Genomic DNA, 24399 nt, shown 5'->3' on the forward strand with positions numbered 1-24399 from the left:
GCTGGGGGCGGAGGAGGGGGCGGGGCCTGAGGGCTGGTGCGCCGCGGGCCGCCTACGCTCCCGCACCTGGGGCCTGGCCGGGGCTGGGCTGCTCCCCGCGCTGCGGCGGGAACAGGAAGCAGGTGGGAGCCGCGCCTGGCCTGCGGGCCCGGGGCTGGTCATCCGTCCGGAGGGCCTGGGCGGCGGCTGCTGTGAGGAAGGTGGTGCCTCCTGGGGAGTCCAGAGAAGCGGGGGTTCAGGCTGACTCTGCGCCCAGCGTGGGCCGGTCCTACTGGGGCTGTGACCCCTGGGACGGGGCTGTGACCCCTGAGATGTGGCTGTGACCCCTGGGACGGGGCTGTGTCCCCTGAGATGTGGCTGTGACCCCTGAGACATGGCTGTGACCCCTGAGATGTAGCTGTGACCCCCGGGACGTGGCTGTGACCCCCGAGACGTGGCTGTGACCCCTGAGACGTGGCTGTGACCCCTGGGACATGGCTGTGACCCCTGTGACATGGCTGTGACCCCTGAGATGTAGCTGTGACCCCCGGGACGTGGCTGTGACCCCCGAGACGTGGCTGTGACCCCTGAGACGTGGCTGTGACCCCTGGGACGTGGCTGTGACCCCTGGGACGTGGCTGTGACCCCTGGGACATGGCTGTGACCTGAGATGTGCCTGGTCCAAGCTGCGGTGTGTGCCTAGTGCAAAGTAACATAAAATAATACCCACGTCCCCAAGACCTATGGGAAAAGGAGTGCAGTAGCCATTGTGCTGATTCTGTGAGTGGTGACATTAAAAAGCTCTGTTTGTATGGGTTTTAGAGAGAGGAGGGGAGAGGGAGAGACAGAGATAGGAACGTGGATGAGACAGAAGCAGCAACGCTGATGGGCTGCCTCCCGCAGGCCCCTCGGGGTGGAGCGCAACCCAGGCAGCTGCCCTGTTGGCGAATCCAAGACCTGGTGGTGCAGGGTCTGTGCTCGACCGCGTAGCCACACCCACCAGCAGTGGTAACATTTTAAAATATATATATTTTTATTGACTTCAGAGAGGAGGGGAGAGGGAGAGAGAGAGAGACATCGATGATGAGAGAGTCATTAGTTTGCTGCCCCTGCTCACCCCACACGGGGTCGGGCCCAACCCGGCATGTGTCCTGACTGGGACTCGAACCTGGGACCTCTTGGTCCATGGGACGATGCTCAACCCACTGAGCCACCACAGCCGGCCCATTTTTGATGCAATGGGTTACACAGGTGTCTCTAGGGTTGATTGTGCTGGTTTTTAAAACCTTCGTTGTGTGGCAGGCAGAAAACTTACATTTTGCCTGTGTCCTGAGACTTTACTTCTGTTGGGCAGTGCTGGCATATACCAAGTTTGAAATAAGAGCTGATGATGCGCTTACCTACCTCACCCAGGAGCTACGTTGTCAAAGCAACCTTTTATCCGTGTTAGAATTCTGTAACTTCAACCTCTGATGTCTGGGGTCATGAAAGTACAGTAATCCTCACTTAACGTCGTCGACAGGTTCTTCGAACTTGTAACTTTAAACAAAATGACATATAATGAAACCAGTTTCACCCTAGGGTCTAGGCCAGTGATGGCGAACCTATGACACGCGTGTCAGAGGTGACACGTAAACTCATTTTTTTGGTTGATTTTTCTTTGTTAAATGGCATTTAAATATATAAAATAAATATCAGAAATATAAATCTTTGTTTTACTATGGTTGCAAATATCAAAAAATGTCTATCTGTGACTCGGCACCAGAGTTAAGTTAGGGTTTTTCAAAATGCTGACACGCCGAGCTCACAAGGTTCGCCATTGCTGGTCTAGGCTAATTGATATTAACAAGAATTAGGTTCCTAAAGCATATTTCTGGTCAGAAAAACACCTAACTTCTAAATAAAGACCCCAAACACTTCTCATATTAACCCTTGAAGTAAATGTAAGCTATATATACATTGAAGAAAGATTAATGAAAAAAAGACAAAACAAACAAAAAAAAGATTAATGGAAACAAGTAAAATCATTATTTCCAACTGCTTATTCCCATTTAGGATCACTGGTGGCCAGTCCAACCCGACAGCTCCGGGTGCAAGGTGGGACCCCACCCAGTCAGGATGCCCTTCCATCGCAGGGTCACCCACACCGGCACCCACACTCCCTTTGACTGGGACAGTGTGGATACACCATTCACCTCACATGTGCATCTGTGCACGTCATTGGGATGTGGAAGGATCTCCCCTCCCCCCACACACGGGGAGAATGTGTAAATTCCACAGATAGTGAGCCCAGCTGGGAAACATTTTTCTTCTCATCAACATTATAACAAAACTAGGGGCCCAGTGCAATAATTTGTGCACCTTGAAAGGAACTGTGGGCTGCGAGGCTGCGGTGGGCACAGGGGCGGGTCTCACCCCATCCTCCGCGGCCCCGCCTGGCTCCTCCTGCCGTGGCCCCCGGTCTCCTGTCTGTTGGCAGCCCTCCTCTCGCCACAGCTGCTCCCATGCGCCAGCCCTATTCGCACCCGCTGACAGCACGGAATGATTGGGGCCGGCGCCAGCAGCAGGTATGAGCGGTGGCTGCTGCCCCAATCACCCCTCAGGAGCAAGGGGAGGTAGAGAAGCCCTGGGGCGATCGGGGCCAGCAGCCGCTGCTTGAACTGACTAACAGCGCTGAGTGATTGGGGCTAGCACCAGGCACCGGCAGTGGGTGTGAGTGGGGCTGGTACCAGCAGCAGGTGCAAGTGCCAGGCGGAACCACAGCGCACGGGAGCAAAGAATTTTCAGTAACCACCAGAGGCTCGCCCAATGACAGCGACCAGCACCCCACCCCGCTTTAGTCTGTCCACCTGCTCCACCATCCTGCTGCAGCCAATGCCCACCATGTTCCACACGTGCCCCCTGGTGGTCAGCACACGTCATAGCAACTGGTTGTTCGGTTGTTCAGTTCTGCCGTTCGGTCAATTTGCACATTAGAATTTTATATATATAGATGACATTGAACAAAATGATATTATTTGAGGATCTCTTGTAATACACATATATGAATGTATTTTGATTTAGTAACTCAAATGTTATGCAAATCAGCAGGTAGTTATCTGTCTTTATTAGCATTTTAAACAAGCTTCTTAGCTATAAAGAAGTCTTTAAGGTACTTCATTTGGAAAATTCCAACTGAGATAAAGATTAATGTTTGTGCAAAAGCCCACCATAAAACATTGCTATTTGTGTCTTCACTGGTCATTCGAAAATTTTCTTCACGATCCTGTACAGAAGAAAAATAGGCAGGTTTAGTTTTTAGTTTCTTTTTCTTTCTCCCTCTCTCTCTCTCTCTCTCTTTTTTTTTTTGCTGTTTTGTTAATCCTCACCCAGGATATTATTTCCATTGATCTTTTTTTAGAGAGAGTGGAAGGAAGGGAGGGGTGGAGAGAGAGAGAGAGGGGGATTGAACCTGCAACCCAGGTAGATGCCCTTGACTGGGAATTGAACCCACAACCCTTTTGTGTGGGGGCTGAAGCTTTAACCACTTAGCACACCAGGGCAGTTTCTTAAAGAGCTTACTGCATGAGTTTGAGGGGAAGGTGCTGTTTGCATTCAAAGTATTTGATATAAAATAAAACACACACAATACAAACAAAAACCAAAGTATTTGATGTTTCTCAATTAATATCTTATACCAAAGTGTCATCTCTGATTTTCTAAGCCAGCTGTGGTGTTAGCAAAGACAAGGATTAAGAATCAACCTTGTAAGACATTTTTGTATTTTGGTGTAAAATATCAGGTATTTGATCTATTACTTTATTTGTCACTGTTAAGCAGAGTGAACATTACCCAATAGTTGTGGGTTTTCATGGTTTGAATTCTTACTTTAAGCTGGACTCTGTGTCAGCACACCCGACCTCATCTTATTTTCCAGATGAGGAAACTGAGGCCTAGAGATGACACCAGGCTAGTGACTGGTGGAGCATATGTGAGCCCTCGTCTGACCACGGTCCATGAGCACAGTGACCCAGAAAACCCGTGTTGTCACAGGAGCACAGGTGTGACTGAAGAAGTGGGCATACTTAGCCTCTTCGGACCCGTGGGCTGTCTTTGGAAGCACTTACGTATTCATTCTGTAAACTCATACCCCTAAGGTGAATGGCTGCAGCCTCCAGTCCTAGAGGAACCTGCTGTCCAGGGGACAGAATGGCCCTTCCCCCACACCCCGTGTGTCCGCGCAGTGTGGCTCAGGGAGAAAGGCCAAGGGGCAGAGTTTACTCTTCCTTGGCTCAGGGACTTCGTCTGCGGAATTACGCTCCTGGCAGGAAGAGATAAAATGAGCTGAACAGGCAAACTGACCCTTTGATAGTTTTGTTCTTTGACTATTTGCTCAATTTGCTCAATTAGATGTTCAAGCTTGAAGCTAACTTCATTAACTTTGTCCTTGGCTTGAGCAATGGCAGCATCGAGGTCATGTTCTCCAACGCGGATGTCTAAGTGGACCCGCTGTGCCAACAGTGAGAAGGAAGAAGTGCATTTTAAAAGAGCTCCCCTTTCTCCTTCTCTCCCTCTGCGCATCCTCAGTTCCTCTCTCCTTCCTTTCCCCCCTTTTAAGAGCAGGCAGCCCCGCGTTCTCCATCTTCCCTTCCTCTCACTGCCACTCTGTCCCCCGTTTTACTCAGCAGTCCTCTGTAATAATAATGCACGGACTGCTCATCTACTGACTGAGGCACTTACACCCTCCGGGACCTCACATTTACTATCAGGCAAATGCGTTGGGTGTTGAGAATCTGATTACTCCCAGCAAAGTTTCTTTACACACAACTGAGTTTCTGATGCTAAAGTACACATTCTCCTCGTTAGTTCTCAGCACATTTAGGAAATAGCCAATCACCATCTACCGTGAAGAGTTTTATTTATTGGAATTCCATTATTAATTCACCCTCAGCCCTCACTTGTTTTCAAGCCTGAATAATCACAGTGCTTTTAACCTCCCCTCACAGTTCTTACTCAAGCCCTTTAATCAACTTCGTGGCGCTCCTTTGAACCCCTTCCAAGCTTTCCAGCTCCCTCTGTGGTGGCAGCGCTGAGATCTGGGTGCAGGACTTTAATAAGTCTCTAGCCGGCCCGGGTGTCATGGTTCTGCATACTGATGTCATGCCTGAATAGTGCTGACACTGTGTTCATCAGCAGCGACGTGGGGGCGGGTACTTACCAGCCTACTCCCTCCAAACGACACAAGCTGCGTGGAATTAGATTCTAAGCAAATGATGTGTTCGCCAGGTGAATGTGAAGTGAAATAGAATGTTCCTTGTGGGCCATATAACTTTGACAGTAGTACCTAGGATGGAGGATTTCCACAGTGTAAGCTTATTATTCTCTAGGTGCCATTCTTACAAATAAATCTCCTCTGTATCTAGTAAAAAGTGTGCAGTTCCTAAAGAAGAAATCCAATGGCCAACAAACATGAAAAATATTCAGACTTCCTAATAATAAAAATACAAACCACAGTAGGATATCCTTGTTTGTTACCAGGTTGGCAACAATTTAAAAGTGCCCAAGGACGTATTGAGAAATACTATCTCCAAACACTGTTTTGGGAATTGAACAACCATACTGGAGAGCACTTTGGCACTATATATTGATTATTAAAATGTGTGTAACCAATGACCCAGCAGTTCTACCTATGAAAATTTACCCTATAGAAATGCACATGTAGATAAAGTTATATGTAAAAGGATATTCAGTGTGATGTTAGTCATAGTAGCAAAATTACATTAAATTTTTAAAAATCTTCATCTGAGCATATATTCATTAGTTTTAGAGAGAGAGGGAGGGGAGAGAGAAAGAAACATTGATGTGGGAGAGAAATATTGATCAGTTGCCCTCTGTATGTGCCCCAATGGGAATCGAACCTATAACCCACGTATGTGCCCTGACTGGGAATCAGATCTGCCACCTTTTGTGTGTGTGTGTGTGTGTGTGTGTGTGTGTGTGGTGATGATGATGCTCAACCAACTGAGCCATCTGGCCAGGCCAAAATTGCAATTTTGAAATAATTTTAACACCTTTCAGTGAAGGGGGTTGATTAAATTCAGGCAAAGCCAAATAAAGAAACATGTAGCATTAAAAGAGAATATTATATATTACTAGAGGCGCAGTGCACGAAATTTGTGCATGGGTAGGATCCCTAGGCCTGGCTGGCAATCAGGGCCGATTGGGGCCTTCCTTCGTTCTGCACTGCCCCCTGGTGGTCAGCACACATCATAGCAAGTGGTTGAACTCTCAGTCAGTAGAACCCCCTAGGGGACAATTTGCATATTAGCCTTTTATTATATAGGATATCCATATCTGTATAGAAGGTGTCCATCATATCCTCTGGTAGAGCAGTCTGTGTAGGATCCTCTTTTTGTAAAAGAAGCATCATTTGTAAAAGAACACATACACATATATGTTTCTGTGTGCTTATAAGAGAATTGTAAAGAACACACACCAGATTGTTACATGGTTATATTTGTTGGGGAACTTTGATTTTTCTGCTTATTTATATATTGTTTGGGATTTTAAAACAAATATAGAACTTCTAGTCTGGCATATAAGGAGCTTAGAAGTTGTCATTTTGTCCTAACAACAAGTAAAAATGTGAACAAAAAGAAATCACTTCTTAGATCTGTCAGAGAATTGAGGTCACAGGGCAAACTGCTGCCTCCAAAACTGGAGAGAAGAACAAGCAAATACAAAGAATACAATTTACCAGAGAAGAACCTCTGTGGGAACCAGTACTGGGTTCCTTTTACCCATTACATCATGTGCAGCTTACAACAATTACAAGGCACATTAAAAGGCAAGAAGACACAGTTTGAAGAGACAGAGCCAGCATCAGAATCAGATTCAGACATGCTGGGATATTGGAATTATCAGAACAGGAATTCAGAAAAACTATGACTAATATGCTAAGGGCTCTAATGAAACAAGTAGACACTATGCTAGAACAGATGGCAATGCAAGCAGAGAGGTGGAAATCCGAAGAAGAAATCAGAAGGAAACTGTAGAGTTAAAAATGCTGCAGCAGAAGTGAAGAATGCCTCTGATGGACTCCTTAGTAGACCTGACACAGCTGAGGAAAGAGTCTCTGAGCTTGAGGGTAGGTCAACAGGAACTTCCAAAACTAAAAAGCAAAGAGAAAAAAGAGGGACAGAATATCCAAGAACCATGGGACAACTGCAGAAGGTGTAACACACACATAATGGGAACACCTGAGGGAGAAGAAAGAGAGGAACAGAAGACATATTTAAAGCATCAATGACTGAGAACTTCCTCCAAATTCATGTCATATTCCAAGCCACAGAGCCAGGAAGCTCAGAGAACACCAAGCAGGATAAATGCCCAAGCATATTATGTTAAAACTGCAGATATTAAAGATACAATCATGAAAGAAACCAGAGGGGAAAAACCCCTCGGCAACCATCAAGTAAGTAGAGAGGGGAGTGGAACAGTGTTGAGAGAGAGAAAAAAACCCGTGCCAATATGGAATTCTGTATCCTGCAAAATTCTCCTTCAAAAGTGAAGGAGAAATAAAGATTTCCTCAAACAAACAAAAATTGAGGGGATTTGTTACTGATAGACCTGCCAGGCAAGAGATGTTAAAGAAGTTCTTTGGAGAAAAAGAAAACAATATAGTTCAGAAACTTGAATCTACATAAAGAACAGAAGAGCATTAGAGGAGGAATAAGTGAAAGTAAACTTTAAACTTTAATTTTTCTTTACTGATCTAATACATAACAGTCTGTTCAGAATAACAGCAGTAATGATTATAGTTTATGTATCAGTGACGTGAATGACGCAGTGATGCAAGGGAAGGAAGACTTGGGGATACCTAGTAATTATAAGGCACGTGCTGTACTTGTGAAGTGGTAGGACGTTACTTGAAAGTGGACTCGGATTAGTTGCATATATATATATTGCAAACACTAGGGCAACAACTAAAAAATGTTTATAAAAAAGTGTAACTGATGATTCTCTCTCATCATTGATGTTTCTGTCTCTCCATCTCTCTTTCTGAAATCAATAAAAATATATGAAGCCTGGTTGGTGTGGCTCAGCGGTTGAACATTGACATATGAACCAGGAGGCCAGGGTTCGATTCCCAGTCAGGGCACATGCATGGGTTGTGGGCTCAATCCCCAGTGTGGGGCATGCAAGAGGCAGCCGATCAATGATTCTCTCTCATCATTGATGTTTCTGTCTCTTTCTCCCTCTCCCTCCCTCTCTGAAATCAATAAAATATTTTTTTAAAAAATATATTTTATTGATATTTTACAGAGAGGAAGGGAGAGGGATAGAGAGTTAGAAACATCGATCAGCTGCCTCCTGCACACCTCCTACTGGGGATGTGCCCGCAACCAAGGTACATGCCCTTGACCGGAATTGAACCTGGGACCTTTCAGTCCACAGGCCAACGCTCTATCCACGGAGCCAAACCAGTTAGGGCAATAAAAAATATTTTTAAAATATTTTAAAAAAAACAACATCGATGAGAGCAGCTGCCTCCTGCACACCCCGACTGGGGATCAAGCCCCCAATCCTAGAATGTGCCCTGACTGGGAATCAAACTGGTGACCTTTGCATGGGACAGCGCTCAGTCCATTACGCCACACCAGCCAGGCTTGATTGGGAAATTTTATTAAATAAGACTACATTCAAAGGTCTGATTTTACAATTGATTTCTGATTTTAAGTGAATAACAGAGAACTCTGCTCTGAAAAAGCATTGTGACTACTGGTTATCACAGTCAGTGTCTGATCTTTAGTTTCATGTCCAGGCTCTGCATTGTATACTCCCCGTGGATAGTCAAGTCAGCACACCCTCTGAATGCCTGCTGATTGGTGTATTGGAAAAAACACACATACGAGTTTAAATATCATTGTTGCCACTTGCTGATGGTGATCTCTTGTCTGTCATGTAGCCTCTCAGAACAACAGGTTTTCTTCTACAAAATGGAATAGGAATATTGGACATGGAGCAGTGGGAAATGGAGCACAGAAGACATGTTTGTGTGGTACATGTGCATCGTTGATGTGGTCTGCCCTGCGTGTGCATGCTGTTCTGTTGGGCCATCAGTCACATGCATAGGAATGGACGCATGATTGGGGCCAACTTAAGAGGACCCCAAGCCCCCAGTGTCCTTGTGGGGGTGCTGATAGGTATCTTACTAGTAAATGGGGATCTGACCTTGTACGAAATATATTTTTATTGATTTCAGAGAGGAAGGGAGAGGGAAAGAGAGATAGAAACATCAATGAAGAGAGAGAATCATTGATTGGCTGCCTCCTGCACGCCCCTCACTGGGGATCAAGCCCACAACCCGGGCATGTGCCCTCGATCGGAATCAAACCTGGGACCTTTCAGTCTGCAGGCCGACGATGTTCTATCCACTGAGCCAAACTGGTAGGGCATGCCATTTCTTATCATATTCCAAACGGAAGGGCTTTCCTGAAAATAAGGCCTGAAGGTGAGAGTTTTGTCTCTCCTAGGCCAAGAAGAGGGCTGAGCATATATTAGCCCATGATAAAATTTGTTGGATGTTTGCAGAATGAACAGAAACATATCTCTTCTCTTAGGCAATTGTGCTTTTGAAGAACAGACCTTCTCTGTCTTAATAACAGTAAACAGATTTTTCTGTGACAGTTTTTAGCCCAACTAGGGCTTGGGTTCTGGTTTTAATAAACCTTGGAGACAGTTCCAGATTGCTCCTGAAGTACTACTGGGAAAGAGCAAGAGACCTGGACGCTGGTATCCCTGGACAAGGGACACGGGGGGGTGGGGTGCAGGGAGGACAGGTGACTGGAGGTGGGAAGGGTCCCAGTGGAACTGTTATGAGGGAGGTGCCAAGTGCACCAGGAGAAGAACGCTACCACAGGCAAATACCAAGTGTCCAGTGTCCAGTTGGAATGGAGTCTCCAGTGACCCAGCTCCAGCCTCCCCATGAGAGGGGTGTCCTATGTCTGCCCTCAGCTCAGGCCCAGGTGTCACCTAGTTTTCAGGAGAATAGGAACGTGGTCCTGCCTACACCAAGTCCCTCTCCGCAGAGAGTAGGTGCCCGTTCTACAAGGCGGTGCTGCACCGCCACCCTGCACCCATGAGCACCGCGCAGGACGGCTCCAGTCCAGACGGAAGTAGTGCCCGCAGCTGTGTTTGCGTTACTGGCTGAGCGGGTCAGAGCACCTTGAGCTGCACGGTCAGGAGTGGACACCCGTTATATCCATTGTGCAGACGGGAAAGTGGAGGATCAAAGCAGGCAAGTATCCTGATCAAGATTCAGCTTAGAGGCAATCTACACTGTAACTTGGCTCTGATTCCAAAACCCATGTTCTGTCCCCTTGATCAGGATGCCTGTCTTGCTCCTTCGCTAACTCCCAGGGAGACCAGGCAGACCCAGAGAGCCCTGCCAGGACCCAAGGGGGAGGTGTCCTGTCTGGCCTCTCGGGGGAGGGTGTGGTGTGTGGCCAGGCATAGCAGACGAAGCCTGGCCTCTACAGAAGCATTGGGACGCCTTGACCCTGTGGGTGCCCTCTGCCCAGCAAGCCCAGCAAAACTCAGTTTGTATTGTTTCTAAACTCTCTCTGCCCGGGCGTCGCCTAGACGAGGCTCACGAGAGCAGGCACCTTCTATGTCTGCGGTGCCTGACGGAGTGTGAAAAGTGTAAGTGCTGCTTAGTGAGTGCTTACCCGAGATTTCAAACGTTTGTCGGGGTACATGCCTTGTGAACTGTAGCGACGGAAACATTTCAGTAAGAAAATGTAAAGAATGTTTTACCTCCTCGCTGTAAGTTGTAACCGTCACAAAGAGCCCCAGACCAGGAGCAGATTCCAGGAAGTCCTGTCTGCCCATGTCCCATTGCTGTATCTTGAAAGTGCCTGTTTGAAAAGAGTGAGACAAGACAGGTTACAGAATGAATGTGAGGAGCGGTTACACATGCCTGCCAACACATGAGCTTGTGTTTGAGCGTGACGATATCTTGCTTCTGAGCAGTTTATACCCTGAGTCGGTCACGTAGCAGAGGCGGAAAACTGGAATATGTAGGAAGGTTTGAGCTCTGGGTCCCGTCTCTCTCTTGTCTGCAGTGGTTTCGCCGCTCTGAGTCTGCGTTTCTGTGCAGTGAAGTGAGGAGGGGACAGTTCCTAGTCCTCTGAGGTCTCAGCCATGGGGCTGTGGGGGAAGGTAGCCTATGAAGCTTTCCATCAGAGCATGACTTGGCCTGGGTCATGCAGGCCCCCCTCCAGCACCTTCTCAGTGGTTCTGCCTCAGTGTCCCCCCTACCCCCAACGTACCCTGAACACTCCCGGCATAATTCCTTCTTCAAGCTTAGGTGTGTTCATGCCTGATCCTTTTGCCTCCAAAGGCTCCTACTAAAATGTGGGTTGCTGAAGGGCCCCCCACCTTCTCCCTTTAGGGCCCGATCAGCATCATATGGCTCAGCTTTCTCCTCGTAGCCTTCAGAAGTACGATACGAAGGAAGAACTAGCTAACGTTGGTTGGAAAAGATCTAACAGTACAGCGGGGCCTTGACTTACGAGTGTCCCGACTAACGAGTTTTTCGAGATATGAGCCGTCTCTCGGCCGATTTTTTGCTTTGAGTTGCGAGCTAAAATTTGGGTTACGAGCCAGCTTCAAATACCCCACCGCTAGTTGGCGCAGCGAACGTCACAGTGAACGCCACCACATCAGCCCAGCATCACGTGTCTCACTCGTTCACTTTATGATTTGACATACGAGTAATTTGAGTTATGAGTTCGGTCACGTAACGAATTAAACTTGTAAGTCAAGGCCCCACTGTACCTTATGTATGCCAGGTACTGTGTTAGCATTTAACATTGACTATCTCATGCCTTCTCACAGCTGCTCTTAGAAAAGTATTTGTATCCATTCATTCCCCCAGCAGTGTGACCATATGTAACAGCACCTTCCTTGGGCGGCCTGCTCCAGAGGCTGAGGTCAGAAGTGAGCGGAACAGGCAATGGCTCTGTCCCGAGGAGCTTTCCTGCAGGCAGTCAGGCAGCGAGCAGGCAGGTGCCTAATGTCAGGAGTGCTGATGCCGAAAGAAGCAAGTGGAGGTAGACAAGCTAGGGGAGGGCTTGCTGACATTGAGCACAGCCTGAAGGAATAGGGGAGTAAACTACACAATTTTATAATATTTATACTTAGAAATGTAATATGAAAATTATATTTCTATCACACTCAGTGCTAATTATGTGCCAAGCACCTTTCTAAGGAATTCACACATATAATCTGAGTTTTAATGACAACATTATGTAGTTAGATACTATTTTTTTTATTGATTTTTAGAGAGCGAGAAGAAGGGAGAGAAAAAGAAACATCGATTTGTTGTCCACTTACAGGTATTTATGCGTTCATTGGTTGACTCTTGTATGTGCCCCGATCAGGATAGAACTCAAAACTTGGTGTATCAGGACAATGCTCTAACCCAGTGGTCGGCAAACTGCGGCTTGCGAGCCACATGTGGCTCTTTGGCCCCTTGAATGTGGCTCTTCCACAAAATACCACGTGCAGGCACGCACGTACAGCGCGATTGAAACTTCATGGCCCATGCGCAGAAGTCAGTATTTTATGGAAGAGCCACACTCAAGGGGCCAAGGAGCCGCATGTGGCTCGCGAGCTGCAGTTTGCCGACCACTGCTCTAACCAACTGAGCTACCCTGCCAGGGCTGCTAGATACGATTCTTACGATGATTTTATATATGTTGAAACCAAAGCATAGAAAAAGCGATTTGCTAAAGGTCACATACCTAACACGTGGCAGACTCAGGGCTCAGACCCAGGCAGCGTGTGCCTTTTCCCTCAGCACCACATGATGCAATCACACCCCCCCCCCCCCCGAAAGGTCCTTCTGTGCAGCAGCACAGCAGAGGTCCTGGGCCAGGAGCATGCTTGCTGTTTGAGGAACAGCAGAGTGGCTGGAGTGAGGTTAGCGGGAGATGAGGTTGACGGGATAGCCAGGGCCAGACCAGGGAGGGCCTACAGGTCCATTGTAAGGATTTGGGGAAGCAATTGGTTGGAGGAGTGAAATGCTGTGGTTTTCATTTTGAAATTTTCATTGCGTGGAGAAAACGATGAAGAGGATCAGGATCAGGAGTGGAAGTGGGGAGGCTGTCGTAATCCAGGTGGTGTGGACCAGGTGCTCGTGTGGAGGCTGCACAAAACGCTGGAGTCTGTATTGCTGTCCCTGTTATTCAATGGGAACGCAGTCTCAGAGATAGAGGCACAGCCCAGAGCCACCCAGTAATAAGCTGCAGAGGCAGAATTACCACCAAAGCCACCTGCTTCGAAAGCCCAGACCGTCTCCAGTGCACACTGCCTTCCTGGGAGGGACCTGAGGTGAGAGTCCCACCCTCACGCAGCTGTAGGGGCAGCTTTGGAGAGTGGGGGGCCCTGAGGGACAGTGAGCGAGCATTTCCTGGGACGAAGGCTGCAACCTGCACCCTGAGTAACTAACCTTCAGCATCTTTTGAATAGACCTGCCTCTTCCCTTTTGACGTCTGCTGACTGTATACTCTGTCGTTTCTAGAATGGTCCACCTTAAGGTCTTTAAAAAGTATCATAGGTGATTCTGGAAAAGATGGACCAAGTCTATTCCACCCTCTTCCTCCTGCTAATTACAACTGAGTACCAGGCAGCTGTCAGGAAACTCTGGAAGGTGGAAAACCAAGCTCACTGGCTAAGGACCTCATGACTCAGCACGACTCAGCAGTGCAGTTTGTTTTCCCCACACCTACGTGTCCTTACCTGGGAGCTAGAGCAGTATGCAGCTGCAGACCAAACGAGAGAGAGAGAGAGAGAGAGAGAGAGAGAGAGAGAGAGTAGGAAGTGAGAAAACCCACTCACAACACGTCTCTCCAGCCAAAGGATCTGCGACAGGTGATCCCGCTGGGTGGAGCCTTCCAAGTCTGCCTGCCCTGCTCCAGAGGGAAGAAATTGCTCCCTCCCCCTGGACACTTCCCATGTTGAGGTAGGAGATGCCCGCCCTGCAGTAGAGGATGGTAAAGGGGCAGGATCCCACTTCCACCCCAGAGCGCTGAGGGAGGATTGCCGAGAGGAGGGAGCTGGAGAAAGGGACCTTTAAGACCCGCCTGACGTCCTGCACACACTCCTGAGCAGCCTGTGCTGCAGCCAACCAGGATCAGCGTGGCCGGAGTCTGAGAACCCACCTGTGGTGTGGAATGCTGCCCAGGTTTTAGGTTGGCCAGCGTGCAGCACACAGCAGGGTAGACCACATCAGTAGTGCAAAGTCTCTGAATCTAAATGGGTTGGCTGCCGACTGAAACAGTAATTAAGTGGAATTCAGAGTCATACATAATACTCAACTGTCCAAGATACATGACATTACAGAATTACTCTCCACACCAAGAACCAGGAAAATCTCAACTCGAATGAGAAAAGATGGTTAAAGACACCAGCCTCAGAATGACATAGATATTGGAATTATCTGACAAGAATTCTAAACAGCCGCCATAAAAATGCATCAACTAGAAGTTGAACACCCTTTAAATAATGAAAAAATAGGAATTCTCAGCAAAAGAGTAGAAGGTATAAAAAGAAAAAGTGGACACCGAATAGGAAAAATACAATATTTGACATTAAAAACTTACCAAAGAGGCTCACTAAAAGACAACCAAAAAAAGAGTCAGTGATCTTGAAATTAGATCAATAGAATAATCAAATCTATTCAATGAAAAGAAAAGAGATGGGGGAAAAGAGCCCCATGAACCTGTGGAACAAGGTCCCAGAGGAGAGAAGGACAGCCACGCCTCGGAGATGCTGCAGGACCAGCCCAGACCACCCAGTCACGTGCACATGGCAATGCAGCGAGCCATGCAACCTTCCTGGTGTCCTAGTGCATGGGAAGTATGTGTGCACTGTGCTGCAGTCCAAGTGTGTAACAGCATATGTCTAAAAAGCATGCATACCTTAATTAAAAATACTTCAGCGCTAAACATGCTGACATCATCTGAGCCTTCAGCGAGTTACAATCTTTTTGCTGGTGGAGAGTCTTACCTTCAGTTTGTAAAAAATGCAACATCTGCAAAGCACAGTAAAGCAAATTGGAAGAATTGATGGCTGAAAACCCCACATTTGTTGAAAGAAAACCCACAGATTGAAGAGGCTGAGTGAACGCGGGGCTTTCTTGAATAAAAGAACACAGCCACGTGTCCCCTGGTCCATGCTGTGCCCTTCCCACAACCCACACACCTGAGATGGTTACCTGGCCTCCGCGGAGACAGCATCTTTCCACCACCAAGGTGCTCACCCGTGCAACTCCCTTTCTGCCTGCGTCTGGGCGGGGTGCCCCTGCTCCGCCAGTGGCTGCCCTTCCCTCCCCTGCCCTCTTCTGGGGCTTGGCTCTTGTCACTCTCCCACACTTGCCCACTCCGGGTCTTGTCATTGTGCCGGCTGCTCTATGGCCATCCGTGTCTGCACTCTGAGGTTCTGGAGCACAGGCACATGCTGTGTCCTCTTCCGTGGGCTTGGGGCCTGGCAGTCAGCCCAGGGCAGCGTCTGGCTCCAGGGTGGAAGCTGGGTAAGGCTTTGGCGGGGGCGGGGGTGGAAATGCCCCCCCCCCCCCCGTACATGTTCAATGAAGGGTTTTGAATGACTGTCAGTGGCCCGTTGTTAAAACGCCAGTGTACTTGGCACACTGCCTGAGTAATCAGAACAAGTGAGGTGGTTTCTGTTTGCTTTCACAATAACCCCCCAGCCCCCAGCCCCCCACAGGCCCTGGGTGGGAGGGGAGCCTGGAGGGAGATGTCATGTTCCTCAGTTACCACCAGATGGCAGAAGAGAAGCATGCTGGGCACAGCCTGGGAGAGCCAGCCTCAGTGTGGATGGAGCTGCCCAGGGACAGAGCTCATGTACAGGGCAGGGACAGGCTGCCCCCTCATGCTTCTCACCGCTTGGCGAGACAGGGGCAGGGGCTTCTGGCTAGAAATGAACACGTGGGCAAGACACTGAACTGCATGCCTCAGTTTCCCCATCTTGTAAAATCAGGGTAATAAAGGCAAATATCTTAGGGTATGAAGAGTGATTTAAGCCCTGGCCGGTAGCTGAGTTGGTTAGAGTGTCGTCCCAGGATGCCAAGGTTGTGGGTTCGATACCTGGTCAGGGCATGTACAAGAGTCAACCAATGAATGCATAGATAAGTGGAACAACAAATTGATGTTCCTCTCCCTCACTTCCCCTCTCTTCCTCTCTCTCTAAAATCAATAAATAACAACTTTTAAAGAGTGATTTAATATTTGTAAACTGCTTAACACAGAACTGGGCACATTGTAGGCTCTATGCACGTCTTGATACATGATTCCGTATAGTATCGTGGGCTTTCAGTGTGCAGTGTTTTTGTGAGCTCCCTGTAAGCTGGTACAACAGTCCCCACTGCCACAGGCAGGAGGCTGAGGCCCCAGGGCCCAAGCGACTCTTCTGGAACCACCCCAACAGGCAAAGGCTGAACAAATGCAAACAGCGCGGTCCCAGAATCGAAGGCCTTGCACCCTCACCACAAAGTACGTTCACCCCACAGCCGGGACTCTGTACACAGCAGGCGGGCCAGCCTCACTGCCCAGGCACCCTTCCTCTGGGTGTCCATTCAGTGGACACTGGCTGAGAGCTGGGCACATGCAGGCCAGTGACCCCAAGCACACAGATGCCTCTCTGGTCTCCCGAGTGCAGTGCACTCCCTGTTCAGGCTCTTGTCCCTTCCTGTGACCTGATGTGCTTGTCCCTCCCCTCCTGACCTGTCCTTGAGGCTGGGGCCCTGGGCACTCGACTCAGTATTAGAAAATAAAATGCATCCTTTATAGGGATTTTAGGAAGTAAAAATCCCTGCTATGAGTTTTCTGTGCTCAATGTGATCCTTCCAGACCCTTTTCCTATAAGTACAAATTATATATTTTATAAAAAACAAGATGATACTGCATAGCCAGTGTGGCTCAGTGGTTGAGCGTCAACCTATGAACCAGGAGGTCATGGTTGGATTCCCGGTCAGGGCACCTGCCTGGGTTGCTGGCTCAGTCCCCAGTAGGGGTGTGCGGGAGGCAGCTGATCGATGATTCTCTCTCATCATTGATGCTTCTATCTGTCCTTTTCCTTCCTCTCTGAAGTCAATAAAAAATATATTTTAAAAAGATGAGATGATACTGCACCTACTATCTGTCACTTGATTTTTCCACCCTATTTTGTGGCCATCTTTCTAGATCCTTAAACGCTCTTCTATCACCTAAGCTGAGGTCTGCTCAGAGCGGAAGGAAGGAAGAGAGCTGAGTGCGGAGTTCTGCAGACAGGAATTGGGTGTCTGGTGGTGTTGGACGCATGAGTAAAAGCGTGAAGGGGTCGGGTCAAAGGCCCCGTCGTCTGGTTGACCCCTGGTAAGACCTGGGCATGGAAAGCAGTTGCTCTTGAGTCGCTATGAACACAGAGCGGTTCCTTCTAGAATGCTCCAGGTTCCCCAGGGACCCTGGGCTTCCCTGTAACCTGTGACCCTTTCTGAGATAGCATGTAGGGGGGAGGGCAGGCAGGTGCTGTGTGGCTGAGAGGCAGTGCATACGCACACCACGCGTCACACGCACCATCAGTGTATCGCTCGCCAGTTCACCCTGTTCAAAACATGGTCAGCATCCCAAACGCCCTGCCACTCACCCCCTCCCCGAATGCAACCGCCACCCGACTTCTGAAGACTGGTTACTTCTGTCCGACTAACCCTCGTGTAAGTATGTGCACGCGTGTCGGCACCTAATCAGCCTGTGTTTGTGAGGCCCGTCCGCTGCCCAGTGCTTCGCTCTGCGTAGGTGGCTGCTGTTTTCCAGCCTTACAGGTAGTGCCGCCATGAAGCGTCTCGTGCATGTGAGCACATGGGTGCGTTTCCGTGGGGAACTTGCTGTTGGCCTGGGTCACGGGTGTGCCTGTGTTGAACTCCCGTGGAGGCCGCGCAGTGGAAGTCCAGGCCGGAGCCTGCGGGGGCTGCCCACCGTGTGCTGTTCTCTTTCCCATTTGCATCCCTGGAGTGTGCCTCTCACTGGGCTCTGCTCTGTGTTCCCTAAAGACGAAGGGAGCTGAGCCCCTTCCATCCGCTTTCCGGACGCTTGGGTCTCCTCTCTAGTGGGGCATCTGTCTGTCTCTGCCCGATTTCTGTCCCAGCCACACGGGACAGTCCTCCGTGCTGGTGAGTCTCTTCACACTCATTCTCAGGTACTTGTCACGTTTTCACTGAGGACGATGATTGGAAGTGCAGACCCCTCCCCAAACCAGTGTCCTCAGAAACTGTGGGCATTGGAGGGCGAGGTGTCAGGAGTCGGAGCAAGCTCCCGGGCGCAGAAGCACTTCCAGCCAGGAGGAGCGTCTGCCATGGCGCGTGCTGGCCCGGCCCTGGTGGACACTGTGCGTGCCCCACGCCACACGCTTTGCAGGGACCTGTGACCTGCCCCGGCCGGGAGTGAGTGGTGAGGGGACAACGCCCAGCTCCTTTGCCTGGAGGTGGCCCAAACTCTGTGGGTATCTCTTCCAACTGTTTTTTCTTTCTTTCTTTTCTTTTTTCTGACTATGTTTTAATGTTTTAAAAAATCATGGCAATACATATAACAAAGCCGAACATCCTAACCATTTTAAGTGTGCCGTTCAGGTGCATTAAGTGCACTCATATTATGGTGCAGCCACCACCATCATTTCCAGAACTTTTCCATTACCCTCAGCAGAAACTGTCCTCATTAGAGGCAAGCCTCCCCTCCCCTTCCCCAGCTCCTGGCGAGCTCTCTTGTGCTTTTCGCTTTTGAATTTGCCTCTGTAGGGACCTCACGGAAGTGAGGCCAGACAGCATTTGCTTTTGTGACCGGCTGACTTTACGGAGCGTGATGTCCTCAAGGTTCATCATTTTGTAGCAGGTGTCCGAGTCCCTTCCTTTTATGGCTGAGTAATACTGTGTCGCGTTTGTTTATCCAGTCACCTGTCACCTGTCGGTGGACACTGGGTGGCTTCCAGCTCTTGGCTGCTGCGAGTGCTGCTGCTGTGAACTTGGGCGTGCAGATCCCTGAGTCCCTGCTTTCTGTTCCTTTGGGCAAAGTGCTGGGTCGTGTGCGCATTATCATCTTATGTTCCTGAGGCCCCAGCTCAGTCTGAGTCTGGGCTTCACCTGAAATCTCAACTCTCCTGGCTTCTTTCCCTGGTTCCTGGGAGCTCCTCCTTCATCCATCACTTGTACTTGAGTCCTTGTCTCAGGGTCGCTCCAGAGAGCACCCAACCTCAGACACCCAGAGGTGTGGTGTGGTCTTCTGCGAAGACACGAATGGGAGTGATGATTGATAACAATCCTTTACTTTTTCCTACTGCCTAATAAGTTTTGCTCTAAAGAAAAAACACACAGCAACCCTGGTATATGGCTGAGTGCAAGTCCTACCTGGGACCTTTGAAAGGGAGCAACCAGGAGCAAACGCATTGGTTCAGAATTCTAATTACCTTTTGAAAAATATACTTTTGTTTATTTCAGAGAGGAAGGGAGAGGGAGGGAGAGAGAGAAACATTAATGATGAGAGAGAATCATTGATTGCCTGCCTCCTGCATGCCCCACACTGGGGACCGAGCCCGAAACCCAGACATGTTCTCCAACTGGGAATCGAACTGTGACCTCCTGATTCATAGATCAATGCTCAACCACTGCGCCACACCAGCCAAGCTAATTATTTTATTTTCATGATCACTGTGCTCCGTGGCACCTCTCCATTGCTCTCAGTGCCTGCCTTTTATAAGGGACTAACAGCCTTGTTTTAAAAAGAAAAAAGTGTGTGCAAGGACCAGCAGGTGGTTTTAAAACTCATCCAGCCGGCAGCCGGAACCTACCCCGAGGCCCCTCCAGAGTTCCCTCCCTGCCCCTCCTCTCTCCCTTCTTCATTCAGGACACTCGGGGATGCATTAGCAGAGAGCATTCCTGAGAGAGCTAAGAGAAGCTCCATAAAAATGCAGAGTACTTTTGACTTTGAAGCTGCTGAGCAAATTCCCGAGCAACTGTGTTTGACTCCAGCGCCCTGGACTGCGCGGTGCTCAGCTTCTGTTGTCACCCTCTCAGCTCCCAGGAGGGGACTGCCCACCTCTTCTCTGCTTCTCAGGAAATTTTCTTCCTTTGGGAGGAACATGAGCCAGAGTTGCAGCCACACCTGCTTCTCTAGTAGCTTAGGGCCGACACTGGGAGGCCAGGTGACAAGGTTGGAGACGGAGTCCAAGAGGGTGGGAACCGACACTGACAAACACCTGCGGCTGGTCACCTCCATGCCAGGTGTCCTCCAGGGCAGGTGTAGCTCCAACTTACAGATAAGAAAACAGCTCAAAGTCACCAGCTATTGGGCAACAAAGGCAGCTGCAAAGCACGCCTCGTTGACTCCCAGATCAGGTCTCTGTTCCCCTGTGGGGGAGGCGGCCGAGCTCTCACATTCCCCGCAGTCTGTGTTTAGTCCCCATGAGCAAAACCGCACTCCCAGGTGGGTTTGGATGCCTGGCTCTGAGGTCTCTCTCTGGCACTCTCGGCGGGTGTGTTTCAATGGACACCATTGGCCCTCAGAGCTGTGCAGAGAGGCGAGTGCTGACTGTGCTCTTCCTGGTCTCAGGGCCCCACAGGTACCCAGGAATACGTCGAGTCTGTTTCTCCCTTTAGGGTGACCTAAAAATTAAATGTAAGTGTCCTCTGGATCAGCTTTTCTTAACCGAGTATGTTCATGATCGAGTGTGCACCAACAGAAATCGGGGACTTCACAGGTGGCGAAGGTTTTGTGATGGTTCAGTGAGCTGTGGGGGAACGTGGAGCCACTTCCTGGCGCTGGCAGCACAGGTGGCCGAGCTCCTGGCCCACAGCAGTCAGGAGCATGTCCACGCTGCAAGCAGGTGAACTCGGCAGGTCCTCGCTTCAGACATGGGTTTATAACACACAGTGAACACAGCATAGAGTAAACAGGAAACACAACTTTTCATAACGGGTTTTAAAGCAGTGTCTAAGAATTGTATCTTGAGGTATGCTGTGTAGTTACTTGGCTACTGATTAGAGGCATAGCTGTAGCGAAAGGAACATCATCACAAGCGTGTGTGCTCAGATTCCTTTCCACAGGTACCTAAGAGTCAAGCAGGAAGCGCGTCCAGGCGTCTTCCTAGCACTCGACCCACTGTCCCTGAACTCTCAGGAGACTGGTTTTCTGAACTTCCGTTCACATGTGCGTCTTTCCATTCTTTTCCTTTCATTCTTCCTTATGTTAAAAGTGTTTCATTTGGAAGCAATGTATCCTTGTTTTGTTTTTAAACCCAGTGGATTTGTGTCTTTTCTTTGGAGCTTTGTCCATTGTCACCGAGTGCAATGTAAGATGGATTGGGCTTCAGCCTACTTTCTTGCTGTTTGTTTTTTTTGTCCTGTTTACCCCTTCTTTCCTGCCTTTTCCCATTGTTCTCTATTAGCACATGAAACATTCTGGGCTTTAGGACCACATTCTCTGTTAAAGAACAATCTAAGCATGTGACCTGACACGTGTCCAAGTTGCCCCTGTAGCTCCAGTAGACTTTGGACACTGACTAAATAATTGCTCGGGGTGATGGCTCCAGAGAGGACAGAGGGGAGAGCAGAGCCGGAGGCCTGGGCAGGCAGGGGAGAAGGGACAGTTGGAGGTAGGGAGGACCAGAAAGGGGGAGACCCAATGTCCATGGGGGACCAGGACTAAAAGAGGCCCCTGATTTGGGAAGAGGGGCTAGCCAGACTGAGGTCTGTGCTCCTGGCAGCTACAGAACACTGCTGGCCTCCTTGACCTCCTGCCTCAGACCCTCTAGTGCAGTGGTTCGCAACCTGTGGGTCGCGACCCCTTTGGGAGTCGAACGACCCTTTCACAGGGGTCGCCTAAGACCCTTGGAAAACACATATATAATTACATATTGTTTTGTGATTAATCACTGTGCTTTAATGATGTTTAATTTGTAACAATGAAAGGGGGGGTCACCACAACATGAGGAACTGTATTAAAGGGTCGCGGCATGAGGAAGGTTGAGAACCGCTGCCTAGTGGGTCAGGTGATGCTTGGGCTCACTGCCGGCAAGAGTGCCCTGGGCCAAGTCCATCCAGCTCCTGGGCCTCAAGGCAGCAGGCGAAGGGGGAGGTAAGCTACTCTTGTTTCTCTTACTGCTCCGCCACCCCTTCAAATGCAGGCGGAAAGGCTCACAGGTTCCTGGGAAAACGATCACCTACCACTGGGCATCCCTGCGGTGAAAGAGTTGGGGTCAGGGAAGTGTGTGGTTGAGTCCTACGAGCTTTACAGATACTCATTCAGGCATCATCACAACCAAAATAAATGGTTGTCACTATTATTTTATGCCATTCACACAAGAAGCTGAGAGGTTAAATCGCTTGTCCCAGGGCACACAGTTATTGGGCGGCAGAGCTGGGACCTGCACCTGGTGGCCTGTCACACTCTGCAGTGCCAAACACAGCCTCTGTCCACCGTGCCAGGACCGCCGTGAGGCTCTGACGCCAGGGCTTCTCTGTGTCTGCTTTGCAGTGGACTCATCCCCAAAGTCCGTCCCACACCGCAGTCTCTTCCTCTGCCCCTAGCGTGGGGCGTGGTTGGTCTTTTTGCAGGATGGATATTGGTCTTTGTGATTAGAGCTCTCTAATGTGGAGGCCAAGAAAGCAGGAGAATCTGACCCCATGCACTTGGAGTGAGCTGCACATGCGCGTGCACGACCAGCACCGATAGGGAGCGGCCGGATTCGCACCTGCTCCTTTTTTTCTTTTTTTGCATGAAAGTCAGGGCATTTGATGTTGAATGTTGGACGTACTGGATTTTCTATGCGGCCCTGAGACCCTGCCACGTGCTTCCCTCTCAGCAGGCCAGTGAAGCTTCGCCGCGCAGGGTGTACTGGGTGGGGAGCGGGAGCGAGCAGAAGTCCCGAGATGGAGGCAGGTTTCGTGGGCAGCGGGCTCAGGTGGCAGCATCAGGCCCCTCACCTCCCCATCCTGTGAGACATGGACATTCAGAGGACGTGTTAGCATCTGCTGTTTTGTCTGTGTTACTGGACCCGTCTAGAGCCCTCACATGTCTTTAGAGAATTCAGCCGTTCTTAGCAGAACTGAGAGCATCAGAATCTTTTCCTGAAGGGAACATGACGACCGACCAGAGAAACAAATCCAGCTTGCGTCCTGTGGTGTTGCCTCTGGGCTTCCTGTTTACGAATTATGCAAGTTGCTCTCAAACTATTTCATGTTGGTTTTGCATGACTTGGAAAACTGTCTCAAGAGAAAACGCACAGCGTGACACTCACTGCCTACAATGTATACCCCAGGGCTGGCGTGCGACCACAGCATGGCGTCCCTCCCGAGTTCAGCGCTCAGAGTACACCCACCTACCTGTGATCAGCGTGTCACTGGGAATGTCTTCTATGATGCACTTCTCCTCTCGCTCCCCGACGTGGAAATAAAAAGCAGCTGAAAGTGAAAAACAGGAACTTAAAAGAAACGCTAGCACTTGCATTTTGGTTGCTGTAGCCACTCCCGGTAGCACTTGCTTTGAAATGGATCGATCGCAAGGGATGCTGCTGAGGGAGTGTTTGCATTCCATCCCACAAGTTTGTAAATTGATTTTTGTGAGAAGTGACATGTGGTGGCTGCCCTTGGGCAGGTGACTGCAGCAAGTCCCAGGGAACAAGACATCTGTCCCCTGGGGCCTGTCCAAGCTGATGACATCAGAGTGCCTTCTGATCTGTTGTTTTATGGGTTTCAAAGAGTTCTAATGGAATGGAGGATCATGCGGGCCTGGGGAACCAAAGTGCCACACCCAGCAGATGCCCGGGGACCAAGCCCACATGGCCATTTCCTGGTGGTCGCCACTGCTAGGCAGGAAGTGGGGAGCAGGAAGTGAAGCCTGTCCTGGGTGGAGGGCGTCGAGAAGTGGGAGATGGTGGAAGTGTGGCCGGAGGAACAGCCGGCTGCTGAGATGGGACTGCTGGACTCGGAGGGCTCGCCCTGAGCGCAACTCCTTGAATCTGTTTCCTTATTTTGAAGAAAGTGTCCAAGTCTCCAGTGTGAGCCATTAGGTCCCTTCAGTTCTGGCAGCCAGTGTCTTTCTTGAGCTTTACTTTTTTTATTTCTTTTTTTCTTTTAATTTAATTTAAATTTTTAAAAAATTTCTTATCCTTACATACTTATATACCAGTGGTTCTCAACCTTCCTAATGCTGTGACTCTTGAATACAGTTCCTCATGTTGTGGTGGCCCCCAGCCATAAAATTATTTTCGTTGCTACTTCCTAACTGTAATTTTGCTATTGTTAGGAATTGTAACGTAAATATCTGATATGCAGGATGTATTTTCATTGTTACAAATTGAACATAATTAAAGCATAGTGATTAATCACAAAAA

At 49.2% G+C, this 24399-nt stretch overlaps 1 protein-coding gene across 4 annotated transcripts; it reads right to left on the bottom strand.

Annotated features, from left to right (window-relative positions):
- Window positions 1-3075: 3075 nt before the first annotated feature.
- LOC118649641 (transmembrane emp24 domain-containing protein 11) lies at window positions 3076-23519 on the bottom strand. 4 transcript variants are annotated; one of them, XM_036297027.1, is made up of 5 exons: window positions 23390-23519; window positions 10777-10877; window positions 5177-5302; window positions 4321-4467; window positions 3076-3244 (listed from the first exon to the last, which is right to left on the bottom strand). In XM_036297027.1, the coding sequence occupies exons 1-5, from the start codon at window positions 23511-23513 to the stop codon at window positions 3095-3097; spliced, it is 648 nt and encodes a 215-aa protein (XP_036152920.1). In that variant the 5' UTR covers window positions 23514-23519; the 3' UTR covers window positions 3076-3094. The 4 variants fall into 4 exon arrangements, with proteins under 4 accessions (XP_036152920.1, XP_036153073.1, XP_036152884.1 ...); XM_036297180.1 differs by lacking the exon at window positions 23390-23519 and adding an exon at window positions 15242-15508; XM_036296991.1 differs by lacking the exon at window positions 23390-23519 and adding an exon at window positions 15229-15508.
- Window positions 23520-24399: the final 880 nt, after the last annotated feature.

The sequence above is a fragment of the Myotis myotis genome, unplaced genomic scaffold (assembly GCF_014108235.1).
Source record: "Myotis myotis isolate mMyoMyo1 unplaced genomic scaffold, mMyoMyo1.p scaffold_m19_p_1, whole genome shotgun sequence".
Taxonomy (NCBI): Eukaryota; Metazoa; Chordata; class Mammalia; order Chiroptera; family Vespertilionidae; genus Myotis; species Myotis myotis.

Excerpts from the sequence above, each read along its gene's own strand:
- LOC118649641 (XM_036296991.1), bottom strand. The coding sequence starts at position 15,421 with ATGACAAGACCCGGAGTGGGCAAGTGTGGGAGAGTGACAAGAGCCAAG. Across the intron at positions 4,468-5,176 it reads CGTTTGGAGGGAGTAGGCTG|CGGGTCCACTTAGACATCCG; the intron begins GTAAGTACCCGC and ends CTGTTGGCACAG. Across the intron at positions 3,245-4,320 it reads AAGAACAAAACTATCAAAGG|GATCGTGAAGAAAATTTTCG; the intron begins GTCAGTTTGCCT and ends TCTTCTGTACAG.